The sequence below is a fragment of the Talpa europaea genome, assembly GCF_964194135.1.
Source record: "Talpa europaea genome assembly, chromosome: 4".
NCBI classification, from domain to species: domain Eukaryota; kingdom Metazoa; phylum Chordata; class Mammalia; order Eulipotyphla; family Talpidae; genus Talpa; species Talpa europaea.
In genome coordinates, this window is record NC_140070.1 from 30,864,746 (window position 1) to 30,881,676 (window position 16,931).

At 37.7% G+C, this 16,931-nt stretch overlaps 1 protein-coding gene across 6 annotated transcripts; it reads right to left on the reverse strand.

Moving 5' to 3' along the window:
* Positions 1–1,881: 1,881 nt before the first annotated feature.
* VDAC3 (voltage dependent anion channel 3) lies at positions 1,882–11,536 on the reverse strand (the record flags this gene model as incomplete). 6 transcript variants are annotated; one of them, XM_084232835.1, is made up of 8 exons in its annotated part: positions 1,882–1,973; positions 2,429–2,486; positions 4,006–4,045; positions 5,343–5,570; positions 6,735–6,787; positions 7,569–7,721; positions 10,698–10,747; positions 11,470–11,536. In XM_084232835.1, 8 exons carry the CDS (start codon positions 11,534–11,536, stop codon positions 1,882–1,884), a joined length of 741 nt encoding a protein of 246 aa, XP_084088961.1. The 6 variants fall into 6 exon arrangements, with proteins under 6 accessions (XP_084088961.1, XP_084088957.1, XP_084088956.1 ...); XM_084232831.1 differs by having other exon boundaries at positions 1,882–1,970; positions 3,895–4,045; XM_084232830.1 differs by having other exon boundaries at positions 3,895–4,045.
* Between the last annotated feature and the right edge of the window lie 5,395 nt (positions 11,537–16,931).

Below are 16,931 nucleotides of genomic sequence, written 5' to 3' on the forward strand. Positions count from 1 at the left end.
TGGTGGTAGCAGGGGGAAATACTTTGCACTGAAAATTTTCAAAGTATAGTTGTTTACAAGGTAACATTTGGAAACTCAGTAAGGATTATAAACAGGCAAATCATATTAATGTAAGTTCAGTAAACACATAAAAGCAGCTCCATTTCACTGCCAACTAGGGAAATGCAAATAAAAATGAGATAACACTTCTTCACCTGTAAACTGGTAAAAAATTTAAAGTTTCATAGCATTCAGTGCTATTGCAGATATGAGCAAATGGATATTCTAACCACCACTGGTTGAAATACAAATTGATGCAAAGTTTCTGAAGGGCAATCTTGTACCACTTGTCAAATGTACATGCTGTACGACTCAGCTATTTAGAAACCTATCAGACCTGTGGCTAAATTTAAAATAATCAAAAGGAAACTGAATTAAAATTTGAATTCTGCTACTGATCTAGTTTCAAGTGTTCAACAGCCAGGTATGTCCAGTGGTTACCACATAGGACAGTGGAGACATTATCATCACAGGAAGTTCTACTGGGCAGTGCTACTACGGAAATATTCCCAGTAGATAAATGGACAGGTATTCAATATAATACTGTTTGTAAAGCAAAAATCTGACTATACTAAAAAAGGGACTAGCTAAATTAAATACTCACATTTACATGAAAGTATAAAATAATTAAAAATATGAGGCAGATCTATATGAATAAGACTGATACTTTAAAGTTAAAAGTATACTGTAAAACAAGATGTGCATTTTAACATTTTATGTATAAAATATACGTATTAGAAATATACTTATGTAATCTCTAAACACAATGAAAATTATCTGCAAGGACATATGTCCACTGGTGGTGGGACAGAGGAATGGGAATTTTTACTTTTATTTACATCTAAACTGAATTTTTTGCAAGCAGCATATATACTATGCTTAAAAAAAAATCTTCAAAAGGATATTTTGCTAGTAAGCCCTGAAGATATTATAATCAACTCATTTCTTTTCTAAACTGGTATTTCAATCCTTTGGTGATCATTTATTTTACTAAATCCAGAAATATTTTCCTTAGGTCCAGAGAGAGCCAAAGATGGCACCTCAGCCAGCTCTGGCCGCCTCCAACCAATCTCTTCCCTATATTATTTCCCCCAATTGTACTCTTTCCTTTGCTCTGTCTTTTCACCCACTCAAACCCTCACACTCTCAGGAGCTTTTAAGAAAATGAACAATGACATTATTATACTGCAACAGGAAGCAAGTACCTCAAAACAAAAGTCATGATTTCACACCTCCATCTGACCGCAGAAGAGCAGAATGAGGTAAATAACGGCAGAAGGGACAGGCAACAGCAGATACTTCTGACATACTTCAGACACAAATCCCACATATGAGAGTAGTTTTCAAAACAAAGTAAATCACACCAAAATATAAGAAAACCACCACTAAATCAGATAAGCAATTATGTTCCAAATGTGATGGGTTTATTTTATTTTACTCTGATGCAAAACCAAAGATTCCACTATTGCACAGAGACCGGTATATTAAAAGGTCATGAAAAAGTGATGTGGGACATGCAGGACGTGATGTACAAACTGGAGGATCAGGTCATTTTTTTTCTAACACGACACTACACTGGCGCTGAGGAACACATTTAAAAATAACACTGCGAAACTGAACTGAAATGTGGCACAAACATTGACAACTTCCAGGCATGCCTTCAAGCACCTCCCTTAGGGTGGTCTTGCAATCTCTAGGCTTCATTGGGGAGGATTACAATTCTTTGGAAGAATAAAAAGTTCACACTTTTGAAATTTCACAGAAGAATTTTAAGGCCAAAACATAGTGGGTTCATTTCTCTTTACCTCCAGGGACAAATCTGATGCTTTACTCAAAATCATATTAAGCTTCTAGTTCAAATCCCAACCCAACCTTATGACCTCCTGCATTGAAGTTCTTTCCATCGATTAAAGCTGATAGGGTCAGTTTAACTCCTAGAAAGAAGAAAACACCACAATAACATATAACAAATATTACAATCTGACATGCATTTTCTAGAAATAATGAAGGAGGTAAACAGTATGGCTACAGCTGGTTGTAAGAGTTACAAACATACAGTCATTACTAAGTCAACACAGTATAGTTATCTGATCTATAATGAATACAGCATAATCAGAACACACTTTATTTGGAGTTCAGAGTTAAAAATGAGTATCACCCACACTTGCAAGCCAGAGTGACTATAACTTTATAGTCACTATAAATTATAATTTTATAGTTAGAAATACATAAATATTTTTTAAGTACTAGAATTGTTTTACTCTGAACAACCAAATGTTAAAAAAGAGTCTGAAACAACCTACAATGACTGGTTTGTTTTGTAGGTTATTTTCATTATTCCTCTAACACGTTCTACCCCAACCCCACTGTTACTATTTCCTTTACTTACCTGGTCGAAGGGTCTGAGTGTAACCCAGTCCAATCAGGCTGGCATTATTTACTTTAGCCTAAGATTAGGAGGTGAAATAGAAACCGTTAGAAATCAATTGCACAATACATAAGACCAATGCAACCACTACGTCATGCACTAGATTTCCAAAGTTAAAGCATATTAGGGCCAGTCTAGAACTCTAAAACAGAAAATTTAGGTGGCCTCCCTGGTGGCATAAGGTTGAGTCTCAGCACTATCAAGCTATCAACGTTGGGACTGGAGTTCAATCCCTAGCCCAGGGAGCTAACCCACATATGGTGCAACAATCTCTCCTGTCTTGCCCGCTGCTTCCCTTAGCAGATTAGTAGATTTACCTGTTCTGCTCCCCATTCTGTCGCTGGTAAATCCTCTCAGCCCCGGCACCTCTGTCTATACCCCAAGTTCTTTTATGCATGAAAAAATACAAATCTTTAAAAAATAAATTAATTTTAAAAAGAAAGCTGAAAATGTAATAAAAAGATTAATCTTTAGGAAGTCAACAGAATTGGCAGGGATAGTAGGGACCTTGAGAATGGTAGTTTCAAAGCCTCAAGCAAATTATTTTATTTTTTTTAAAGATTTACTATTGCATACAATAGAACTAGGGTACAGGTCAGAGGTGCAAGGGGTAAAAAGATTCACCAGAGACAGAGTGGGGAACAGAACAGGCAGACTGACTGAAATATACTGCTGAGGGAAGCGGCGGGCGAGACAGGAGAGGTCTGCTGCACCAAATGGGTAGCTGCCTGGTCAGCCGGGGATCAGACTCGTGCTGCTGAGGCTGTGGATAGCTTCACAGTGCTGTGCTTAACCCCTTGCACCACCAGGGAGACCCTCAAGCAAATTATTTTAAAAGTATGTGAACTGCATACCCCTGTGTATTGATTCTTTTAGATGTAGTGTATAACTTCTGACAATGTCAGAGCATGAACTCTAGTGACAATCTAAGTTCAAAGCTTGACAATGCCACTTACTATGTGACCCCGGGCATGTTACCTGACCTCACTAAGCCTCAGTTCCCTCTCTGTAAAGTGAGGGTGAGGATAATTATGACTCAACACAGAGCAATTGTGAGTATTAAATGAGATTATACATGCAAAAACTTATTAGCACATACCTAAACTTTAACAGCTCAAAATCAGTGTTATCATTAATAAGAATTACCAATGGCAACAGAAATAATAATCAAATCCCATGAATTTATACATAAGAAAATTTTGAGGCCAGCGTTAAAACTGACTTGAAAAGGTCAGAAAACAGTCCAATACAGGAGGAACGAGATAGCACCCACATTTCCGGACTTCGGGTAACATACTCTTTTTTCACTACACAAAGATTAGCTCATTAAAGTTTTCAAAGAACATGCAAACTGAAACCATCTCATAACATTCATTGATCACTTAGATATAATCCTGAACAAATCCAATTTGGTAGCACATCCTTACAGATAGAGAAGTTCTAGAATCCAGCTTGTATTTAGCAGCGATGCCAAAACGGGTATTGTTACTGCCAGCTGTCCAAGCAAGGTTTATTGATGTTTCAATCTTCTCATTAACCTTCTGGTAGATAGACCCTCCAAATTCAGTGCCATCGTTCCTGTTTTCATGACATAAGTAAAAACTCATATTGTTTATACCACTGTTAAGATATGGAAACAAATTCTAAGACTATCTAAACAAGGACCTCATTTTGCAACTACAGATTTCAGCAATCTTCTAGTATAAGTGACTACTCAACAAAGCAAGTTCCTTAGCCCAGTTACATAATTTACAACCACCTAATTAAAATGTAGTAATATTTGATTTAGTTGGCTCCACCATATGATAGAAATTTCTCCTACATAACTGAATTATGCACAAAGGCAGACACCTCAGGTAAATATGATCTATTCAGGTTTCTGAGATGCTCAGAGAATTTAGAAACTTCAAAGAAGAATTCAGTAAAGATTCTGCAAAAGAAAATATAGCAGTACAAATACAGTAATAAAGTCAATCCTGAATTTCATTTGAAGCACAATCCTAGAGTTAGATAGCACCCTCTCTACAATGCCTAGAGGGCATGCTCCAGAGAAATCCTTGAATTACTGTTTCAAAGCACCCCAGACATTAGTCCCTAAATTTCCATGGTTTTCCTAGTAATATTGTTTCATCAATTTTGATAATTTTATGTTGACTTTATCGTAGTCATATGTGAATCAGAATGTCTAGCAGAGAGCAAGGTACAACACTTCAAAAACACATAACTCATCCTTGTTTTTCCTTCTGGTATAGTAGCAGTGCCCCATAGGTGAAGACATAAAATACATACAATTTAAATGTTCAAATTCATTCAACCAACAGGGTGCAGAGTACAGAATTGAATCTGATTGTTTTAAGGATTTCTGCTACCTCTAAATGCAATAGGGGTACCTGAATTCTGACCCAGAGTACTTGAAAGCCTGCATAAAATTACTGGGGATGCTCCAGGATGCTCAGATCTGAATATAACTCTGTCTAACCCTAGGTGGCTGTCTTTAATGATCCAATCAGATCTGTTTCCAGATATTGTCAGGATGAGTAGGGTATCAGAGAAAGCAGGAACATTTCCAAAGAATCCTTCATATCAGGGAGTAGTATATTCTCTGGGCTCTCTCCCTCCCAGTAGTTCTTTATGGATTCTGTATCTTCTTAAAGTGTGGGGTACAGACTGAGAGGGGTGTCAGAACAGTATTATGCCCCTTGCACTAACCTTGGAAAATGTTTTGCTGACTATGAAAACAGCAGAATGTTGGATGTCTACTGAGGCATATTAAATGCAAGCACCATTATTTCTAACTTTCTCAACTTGCTAAAGGCTACCATTCTTTTGGGCAACTGCACTGGCATTAGAGAAGGAATGAATTATAAACACTCACACATGAGTGTGCAGCTGGAAGTCTGCAGCCTTGTAACCCAGGGCGAAATTATTCTGTGACAATTTGGATTTGGCTGTGTCAAAACTCATCTGATAACCAGCAAGCCAACCTTCAAAGGCCAACACAGCCCAGCCATAGATGGTTGGTCCAGAAAAATCTATGTCAACATTACTGCCAAGACTGAAACAATCCCGTTTATAGGAGGCCTTCAATTTTCCACTCTTCTTTCTGTAAAAAATAAATAGAAAACAACATGAGTTTCAACTACTGTCTAGTAATCTTTAGAGTAAGATCTCTCCCAATGTTTCAAATAACATAGCTCTACAAATATAACTTTGTTAGGATTAGAAATACATAACTACACTTTTAACTATTCCACACTATAACTTCAAATAATAGATTTCATGATTAATTTCAGGAATGTATGAATAAAAATCTAAAAAAGAATAAGGCATTTCAGTATCAAATTAATAATCTAAGTATGTATGCAGATATAAAAAGTCAAACTTCTTTATATGCCTCCAAGTATCCAAATGCTACAGAAGGTAATACCTGGCACACTTTCAAATTATTACTCTATCATACAGAGTATGAGAGAGTTTTTTAGGGCACTTTTTTAAGGTTAAAAGCTCTTTAGTATGTCTATTTTATATAGGGTCAGTATTTTCTCCCTGGACAAGGGCGGATGGATGGAAGAAAAGTGTACATTTTTTAAGAACAAGGTTAATAATGTGAAATTAGTTTTTAATAGCCTTTGTCCTATTCCAATCAAGTAACTTATGAGAATATTTGTCCTGAAGATAACTAAAGTATATGCAGAAAAAAAAGACCTGTGGTTGCAGCGGAGAAATGCAACTTTGCCTTTATCTAGCACTTTGTGCTTTCAATAGCACGCGGATCCATATTAAGCAGAGAGTAAACACAATCCTCATTTTTTAGAGAAAGAAACCAAGGCAGAGAAGTTGAGGAATGTATTAAGGCTAATAAGTAAATTGGCGTCAGAATTACTCATTGTTGTGTTATAGCTCATGGAGGTTACAATCTTAAAAAATTAACTTCTCAAAAAATATTATATCCATGACTCTTCAGAGTAGCTTAAGAAATAATGGTTTTAGACCCTTTTAGATCCTAAATGTTTTCTATTGTACTATGTGCCTCTTTGGACTAGATTTGTAAGTTTTTGTTCATCTGCTCCATTTTCAAATCAAAATTGTACCCTACTTCAAGGGAGTCTTCCCACCTCTTTACTGCACATACACAGTCTCAAGTATTCCTAACACAATATCCTACTTCATTCTTGCATCTAAACTCTTCATTACAATCCCCAATCCCAAAGCTCTCTATGCCTGCAGGCTGCAAAAACGTAACAGAAAATGGGGTTTGAATAATTACCCTGTGTTCGGTACAAATATGGTATCAAGAGTCAATTTCAAACCTTCAGCCAACTGAAAAATAAAGATTTAAAATTAACAGTCATTTTCAATTTTTTTTTAAATCAAGAAACCCATTCTAAAGTTATCTCTAACAAAAAAGGGATGTCATTAAAGAAATTCAAATATGAAATTGTTTAATAAATTACCTCTTCATCCTTCCCTGTCTCCCTATCTCTCTCTTGAGCCCTCCTCACTCACCAGGCTTCAGCATAATTCTCAACACAGGTTTATCTCATTTAAATACAGTCAGTAAGATAAGAGTAAAAAACAATTAAAATCCCAATATAACAAAACAGAAATTACTGTAATGAGATAACTTAACCTTCAACAAGTCAACCTAAGTAATTTATTCAGCTATACATATATATTACCTATATATGGTAATGTGCATCAAAAATAGCACTAGCAACCTGTACCAGCAACCTGACAAACAGAGCAGACAAATCTCTTTGAAAACAACAGAATTTTAGAAACATTTTTTTATGGAGCCAACTGTGAAACAATCACAAAAAAAATTAAATCACAACAGTTTGGTCTACCCAGGAGAGGCTCGGCTATACAACAAAATGAGTAGAATTAGTCAGGACAAAGATATAATGTGGTAACTATATAATCACGAAAAAAGTTTTACTTTCTAGAAATGTAAGATATCCCCAAAAGGTCAGGCGCAAAGAAAAAAAATCTGGTGACTAGACACACTGTATGATTTCATTCAGATTATATTTGGGGTTTGTTCATCATTTTATCTGCTAATAAATTTAATATAATAATAACTTTTAATATTTTCTCTTACCTTATTCTCCAACGAGATTTCTGTCCCCAGAGTATTATCTGTGTTCCATTTTTGGGTGAAGGTAAGTCCATAGTTACAGACCTTATATTTGGTCTCTAGGTTGCCTGACGCTTTTCCTGTATCAGTGTAAGCATGACCAGAAGTAGAAAATTCCTGATAAGCAAGAAAAAATGTACAATTTAGTATTCGATGTGAGAAACCAAAACAACTTACTTTTTATCACAGCCCTCTCTATAGCAACTTATTTCCTACTTTCCTTCTTTCTAATCTCTTGAACAGTTTCAGTTTTAGATTTTTCCACTACTCTACCTTCTTATCAATATTTCTTGTTCCATATAATCTCTTACTAAATGGGATTATCTTTCAAACCACTAGTTAATTTAAGGTTCTTTAAAAATCCCCCAACATTAGCAGCACTAACCACCCCCCCCCCTTTTAAAAAATTTTTTTCGTAGAAAAAACTGTGAGATAGGCCGGAGGTGCAGGGGTGGGAATGATGGTGAGACGATTCACCAAAAACAGAGTGGGAAGCAGAACAGGCAGATTTACTGAAATACACTGCTAAGGGGAGGAGTGGGTGAGAGAGGAGAGGTCAGCTGTGCCATATGTGGGTTAGCTCCTTGGACAGGCATGGAACTCAGGCTGTAGTGATGATAGTACTGAGACTTAACCCCTAGGCCACCAAGAAGGCCCATAACCTCCTCTCTTTTAATAGGGTCAGAACTTTATTGTTTTTAAAAAATGTTTCATTTTTAATGTGGTAAATAAAATACACTTAACATAAAACTATCCTTTTCAAGTGTACAGTTCAGTGATACTAAACACATTCACACTGCTAGGAAAATTTTGCTTTTGTCCACAAAACTTTCAGCATAAGCAATTTTAGTATCTGAAGTATCCACCCACTTTTCAAAACAAAATGGAATATTATAAATTATGCCCCTATTTCTACTCTCCCCATCCACCTTTGAAAGTGCTTTCTATCAAAGAGTTACTATGCCCTAAAATATATCTTCCTCCCTAGTTAGGTGTCCTTTCAGTCATATGACAATGAGCAATCAGAAACAGATCTCCTTCTAGGGGAAAGCAAACAGTCAACACCTGCTACTGACATCTATGAGCTGTCAAGAAAACATTCTGATCGGCCCTGTTTTAAAAGAACATTTCTGAAAGACTGCCAAAAGTAAGAAAACACTGCCAACCTTGAGCAGTTGTTAAATGCCTGCAATAAGAAGCCTCCCTTTAGCAAACACCCTGCACCTAGCTCTCTCATTCTAAGGCTGATGAAACAAGTGGGAAACTAAGATCTGTTTATCAACACCACACAGAATGCTTTTAAAGAGAATATCATGCTGTACATTTAGGGTGAGACCTTAGTAAAAACTGATAAAATGCCAGTCAAGTTGAATAGTGCACACAATTATTTAATGTGACAATTGCTTTCTTTTTGTAAATTCAACTATCCTGTGTTTTATGAACTTGTAAGTATAGCACAAATCTTAATTTTGGTATTAGGAAGACTTTATGCACAAAGTTAAGGTTAAAAAGTATTTAGTCTATATTTCTTCCTTGGTATCATCATTTTCTTTGTTTCAAGCTGTCAAAACTACAATAGCAGAAGTACAAATTTCAAAGAGAAGAACTGCTCTAAGTTGAATTACAATCAGACTCACAATTGCTTTATTTTGTCTAATTTCATAATTAGATCAAACAGTGCAAGATACATTTATAACATGCGTAACATCTACAGCTCTATATTAAATGCTAGTAAGCAACAACACATAGATGGCATATGCTAAAAATATCAAAATATAATCAAAGAATTTGGAGTAATAGATGAAATTTATCCTAAATCAGTAACAGAGACAAAAACAGCTATAAAAACAAGCACACAAATATGCTTTGCATTTCTTACCATCTGAATGCGTATTCCCACACCACAGCAGCAAGAAAGGGAGATAAAATTTCAATTGATGATTTTTACAACACAAACTTCAGCAAATTCTGAAATTTCACTCAACAATGAGTATAATTTTTCCATTTTAACAGAACTAAGTAACAACATGTCCATCCCAGTAGGGCAGCTGCATAAATTTATTTGCCATTAGAAAACCCAAAGAGTGATAAAGACAAACCAAGAGTATATGGAATGAAACAAAATTTAAGAATTCCACATGCCTCATCCCTTCTAATTAAATCATTATATCCACAAATAATTTGAATAGGTAAATACCAAAAAAAAAAAAAATGTGGCTAATAAAGAAAAATATCAGACAATGAGGTGAACTGAATGTAAAGTTATTATATTTGTTGATATCTACTGAGTAGAAGTTTTGGTATTAACAAGTGTTATTAAACACCAAAAATATGCTTATATATTCTTTACTGTATTTTTAACTTTCAGTAAAAAAGACTTTATGAACATCAGTAAAAAAAAATGTTGGCTAAGCTTCTACATACTTTTTATCTGTACATTTGCTTCAAATGGGCAGAAAAATGTGTACATACAATGAAATGAAAGATATTAGTACCCATGTATGTACTCATAAGAGCAAAAAGATATGACAGGGATCTTATATATATATATATATATATATATATATATATATATATCTTCTGAAAGTAATGCTCAGAACACTCGTATTATGACAAAGGATCTCCCCTCAAGTTCAATCTGATTATCTATGGGCTTAAGTGGCTGAGTAGGAAGCTTACTGAAATCTGTGAACAGGACAAAGATATAAGGGAAGATACTTTGTGTAACTAAACAAAACAATGATTTTTTAAATAGGTTCTTTTTTTTTTAAGATTTATTTATTTATGCATACAAGAACTGGGGTATAAGCCAAAGGTGCAGGGGATGAGAGGATTCACCAGAGTGGGGAGCAGAACAGGCATATCTACTGAAATTCACTGCTGAGGGGAGCAGAGGGTGAGGCAAGAGCGGTCGGCTGCATTATGTGGGTTGCTCCCTGGCTGGCCGGGGATCAAACTCGGCCAGGGATAGAACTCATGCTGCAGTGGCTGACGATAGCTTGACAGCACTGTCCCTGCACCACCAAGTAGGCCCTAAATAAGTTCTTTTAATTTAATCATGCTACATATGTTAAAAATATACTGGATACTCACCACTCCACTACAAGACTTGGTTCTCAGGTCTATTTTGACCATGCCAAACCCTGGACAAACACAAAAACACAATAATGTTTAAAATGTAATCGTTCATTTTACAATTTAGAAATTATGAAACTAAGCCACAGTACATTCAAATGGAAAATGCACAGTTTTCTCATTAGATATAAGTTCATGAGGAATTGAATTAATTAAATAAGTCAAATTTCTAAGCCCCTCAAAATATTATAGTTCAAAAATATGTTAAAAAAATGAAAAGGAATATATACTATTTTAAAAACAAAATTAGTAGAAAATAACATGCATATATGCAAGTTTAAAAGTTACAAATAGCATGATTTATTAATAAGACATCAAATTTGTACAGCACAAAAAAATTAATTCAAAGACTAAATTTTTAAAATTGAAAATTTTGTCTACTTGGAAAGTCAATAGTTGTATCTTCACACTGATGAAAATACTGCTAAAATTTGGAGAAGGAAAAATGTACCTATACTTTAACTCTGCCCAGGGTTGGCCAGGGTAGGGGCAGATATTACATATTTATATTGTGTAATCTTATAGAAAACATTATAAAATGAACATAAAATTCATTTATATCATCTTAAAGTTAACAATTAATATGTTTATGTATATGAATGTTTTTATGGGACTCTACCTCTAAAGAATGAAGTCTCATAACCACTAAATCTCATGAAATAGATTAATATTGACTTAACCTCACCTTAACAGCACAGTCTCTTACTTACATAGGCAGTAGCACACTTACCATATCCTTTATTGAAGACATCCTTGGCAGCCTTCCCTAGGTCACAGTAAGTCGGTGTGTTACACATATCTTATAAAGAAAAATGGGGACAAAGAAATGAAAATCACCATTTAGTGTGTATTCACCTACAGTCCTTTAATTATTCAGTCCAGTGAGAAGAGGTATATAGTTTTTTCTTCCTTTGCATCATGAAAGCTTATACCCTAATGCAAGCAAATTTAAGTGAAATCATTGTGTTCCTTTAAAAAGAACTTTCTAGAATACTAGAGAATAACAGTTTCTTCATGAGATTCACAGAGGTCATCTTTCTGACTGCATTTCAAAATAGAAATTTCTCACAGGCTGAATTGGACTTTTTACTCAAAAAAAAAAAAAAAAAAGGTGAGAAATTTACATTAGAACATTTTTTAGGCTGTTAAAAGCCAAAGGGCTATATAACATAACAAGATATATATTTTTAAGGATCTGCAAAAACAGAATTAAAAAGCTTCCACTCTGAAATTCACTCTTAAAATGAGAATTACTATACTAACTGAAATGCATCCATCCAGAAATATGCCCTCTCTCAAAGTCCTTCCTAAAATGTAGTGCTATAATCTTAATCCATTAACCAGAAATTAAATTCTTCCTGCAATAATCAGCTTACCAAAAGTTGGGGTACACTCTAAAGTTACAGCCTTTAAAAACCCAAGATGCCTCCACTTTAAAAAATCTTACCTACTTAGTATTCACCCAGTCTTTTTCCTGCTAATATGCATCTCATGTTGAAATTCTCAGAAATTCTATTAACAAGGGTAAATACCATTTCTATGCCCTCTTTGTATAAAGGGATATTTTTTCCTGCAGCAGTCTCAAAAGCCATGTCCAACCAAGTGTAGAACAACCTCAAGCAGTCTCATTAGCTGAATTACTACACCAGAAAAATCCAAAGCAGCAGCTGGTTCTTGCAATTACTACAAGTGTACATTCAAACTAATATTTATTTTATTCAGCTTACGTCTTAATCTTAACTTCTTCTAAAATTCTGCCTATACCATTATTCCTGAACACTTATGATGCATTTAGTTGTGAATTCATTTGTTCTTAATCTAAAGCTGTCAAACGGTATACATTTAAGAATACGTGTGTATAGTTGTAAGAACATACTAAAGATGAATGAGCAGAAATGTACTGACTCATACTTCAGTAAAATTTTGCTCTAAGTCACAGGGTTTCGTAGTTCACGTCCAGAGAAATTATTTCACAAAACAACCCCTTGTTTTAAATGATCAATTATAGACTCTATATTGCCAATTACAATTTGATATTAGCCTTTAGGAGTGCAACTGCTGCCAGCTCTGCTGAAATTTTGCCAGCGGTCTAGAAAGTGAGGAGGTGAGTACAGAGGAGCGAGCATTACATAGTTAAACAAAAATATTAAGGCTTTACAACCTGTTTTTTCATCTACTGACAAGAGAAGAGATACACTAAGTGTTTATAAAGATTCATCTAGGGACTAAACAATCTTGCAGCATCAGCTCTATTTCTCAAAACCACTGCCAGACACTTTCATCTCAATTCTGCCTAGTTCAAGCTTACTTTCCCAGGCCCATGATTCTGCTAGGAAATGCACGGCTGGTATGATCAAGCAGAAAACTGAGAAGACACAGGGACTTGAGAGCGTTACTTGAGAGTAAAGCTACAGTCACGTATTTCTCTTAGCTCTACAAAATGCACTTGTGTGGAGACGTGCACCATGTACCGAGGCTGCACTGCGATCAGACAGGGAGGGAAGAGGCGTTAACTGGGTTATTCAGCTTTACACAATTACTAATTTGACAGTCAGTAAGGAGCCCCTTTTGTTCTTCGTTTCATCCCCTCTAGCTGCACGTAGAGCACTCTTCCTCCGGCGCTAAGGAGTGGAAGAGCTCCCCAGATGCTGGACGGCAATTCCAGAGAAGGTGGGGGGTGGGGGGAGGTGGGTTTGGGGTTCGAGGAGCCAACTTCCCTAGATACCAGCCTCCTTTCTGGCCTGACGCCTGGGAAGAAAGTCCCGCGGGCGCGGCAGGCGGAGGGAAGGTCGCGGCCCGGCGTCCCGAGCGCCGCCTTCCCCTGCCAGCGCTGCGGCTCCATCACCTGAGGCGGCGGCCGGGGGAGCAAGGTCCCCTCTGACCCCCGCGGCCCAGGCGGGCCTGCGCCCCGTTAGGCTGCTCTTCCCCTCCCACGCCCTCCGTTAGCCCCACCTCTCGTCGGGTCCCCTGCTGGACTGCGGCTCCTCTGCCCACGACCCGGCGGCCCGGCCCTCATCCTGCGCTCTCCTCACCTCCAACTAGACGGCCTGTCTCGGCTCCGCCAGGGCAACGCTGAAGGTCTTCTTCAAACCACCGCCGTCCGCGCCTGCGCGGCCTCACTCCCCCCGCGGCGCCTGCGCGCCCCTCCCTCCCCGCGCACCGCGTTTGCGCCGCAGGGTCGCGCCGGGGTCGCGCGCCGCGGGTCTGGCTGCGGAGGGGAACAGCTGGGGCGAGCCACCACCACCAACTGCCTGGCAGCGTGTGCGCGCGTGCGCGGGAGCGCCCAGCTTGCAGGTGGCTGGGGAGGGGCGGGGTGATGCGGGGGAGCCCTGGGGGGACCGCACCTTTGTCCCCGAGGGGCTTGCTCTCGCGAGAACGCTTGGAAGTTACTAGTTACTGTTGCCATGGGAGGGGCCGCGGGAAAGCGGGCTGCGGAGACCCGGGACTTCTCCCTGGGAGGCTACTGCGTCCAGCTCGTCGGAGCCACAGCGTTTCGTTCTCTGGCGGTTGCCTCGCAGATCGTAATTCGTCTACGACTAAAATATAGGAATAACACCCTTAGGTCTTCTCATTTTAAGAATGAGAAAGCATAGATCCCGAGGGGTAAGTTGCGTGACTTACTCTAATCACACAGCTAGTGGTAGTTTATGATTCAAAGGGGAAAAGATGGAGGAGGATTAGCTGTTCCTTAGAGGAAAATACCAACTAGTATGTAGAAGAAATGATGAAAATAGAAAACCACCATTTTGGGATCTAGCAGTAATTGATTCAGGCAAAAATGATGAGTGGATGCTGGACGATTAAAGATGTGGTTTCAAAGTATCACCCTACAGATCACTTCAAAGAGAATAGGGGATCTTCAGAGCAAAGAAATCACCCTTAACCAAGAGAACAAACAGCACCAAAAATGGTGCAAGCTGAGGACACAATCATTGTTCTTGCCCAAAGTGTATGATTTGTCTCTATTCATGAGGAAACAATCATATAAATCCTAGCAGAGACATTCTGCAAGACAACCACCCCCTTTAAAAATGTCAGTTTCAGAGAAGATTAAGGAAAAAGCTAGTGAGCAAAAAGTTCACTAGATTAAAGGAGATAACAGAACTAACTCAATGTGATCCCAAATTGGACCCTGCATCAAGAAAAATAAAACCCCCCACAAAATCACCTGTTAAATAATATTTAGACAATTGGGGAAAATTTGAAAGTAAGCTATACTAGCTTACTTTACTATGTAAAATTTTCTGAGGGTAATAATTGTATATTAGTTATACTGAGATGCCCTTGTTTCTAGGAAATACAGGTTGAGGTACTTAGGAGTGAAATAACATGTACAGCAACTAACTCAAACGATCAAGAAAAAGAGACTGAAAAAAAAAAGTACGAAATGTTAACAATTGATGAAACTAGATGGAAGATACATGGATGTGTTCATTGCATTATGCTTGAAACTTCCCGGTAAGTTTTACATTTTTCAAAATTAAAAGTTTGAGAGAAAAACAAACCCACAAAGTCTGTGATGGTCCATTCACAATATCAGGATGCTACTTGAATCAATAAGCAAATATCATGATTTGGCTGCAGTATGTAAGGCATTTCAGAATAATAAAAGATAAGTAGGATAAATGCTCCCAAAGGATTCATAATGTAAGACTTGGACAAATACCTGCCAAAGGAGGCAGAATGTGATTAAGCAAAGCAAAATAATGTAGTAGCCTAAGTAAAACAAGGTTTGGAGTCCAAAGAGGTTAGGACTGTATCTCAGATCTGCCAACTCTGTGGTTTTAGGCAAGCAATTTAACATTTTAATGTCTCAGTTTCTAGACCTGTGAGACACAGCTATATAATATATCCCTTAAAATATTGTAGTGGATAGTAAATGAAATAATGTATCTATAATACATACTACCTAGCTATGGAAAATGCTCATTAGTAACACAGAAGAAAATTAGTATTCCATTAATTTGAAAGCTATACAGACAACCTTGAAACTACAGTCAGTTTTCATTCCTGCAACTCCCTGGGATCTAAATTCTTGAGAAGTATAAAAGAACTTTCTCAATCCAAGTCCTAATAAGCTGTCATTCTGCATAAAATCCTTAGAGTTAAAATTTTAGAGAGGGAAGAGACTTTAGACTCCTGTGTTTCTGAGACATCTGCTGAATGTTTACTATGTTCAGAGCACCATGCTCAGAACTGATATCTCAGGAAACACCCCAAAGTGTCAGTGCTTTGTAGGTCCAGAGCCCATGAAACAGTGTTACCTAGTGAGCAGGTCACCTGCTATCTACCTGTGATATCTTTTTGAGAGAAAGTCTCAGAAGGTTAGTACAGTTTTATCCTCTGAAACAAAACAAAACTAGGAACAGACTTTCTACTGTGAAAATTGGTAGTTCACTTGCCCCAAGTGTAAGAAAAACATGATTCTGAAGCTGGCCACGTTGTTTAGTTCCATGTTTCTTTCAAGAAAAGGGCCCACTTGTTTTCAAGGACTACAAAATTCTGATGAGAGGTGAAGATTCCCTTGTTACTGAGTAGCTGAAGGCATCTTTAAAAAAGAGGCACAAGCTACTTCCCTGGGCTTTCCACGTGAAGTCCCAGAGCACAGTAACCCAGAGAGAAACAGGCTCTTCCAAGGAAGTGATGGTTCAGGTTGACAAGAAGAAAACAACTCCGAGGCAGAGGGACAGAATGATCGATCATACCCTGAAATTCCACGTCTAAGGATTCATTTCATACATATGTGCAAAGATGGGAGACTTCCCTAGTGGCACAGGGGTTAAAGACACAGTGCTATCAAGCTATTGCCAGCTGCTGCAGCGTGAGTTAGATATCCACGTGGAGCAGCAGACCTCTTGTCTCGCCTGCTGCTCCCCTCAGCAGTGTATTTCAGTAAATCTGCCTGTTCTGCTCCCTGCTCTATCTCCTGTAAATCCTCTAACCCCTGCACCTCTGGCCTACACTCCAGTTCTTATATGCATAAATAAATAAATCTTTAAAAAAAAATAGATGTGTGCAAAGATTCCTTGAATAATTTAGCAAAAAATTCAAAGCAACTTGAATACCCAACATGTAGAAGAGTCATCAAATAAAATATAACACAGAGGGGCCTCCCCAGTTGCGCAGCGGTTGAGCACTGGGCTGCGAAGCTGCCCACAACCTCTGCAGTGCTGGTTCGATCCCTGGCCACCG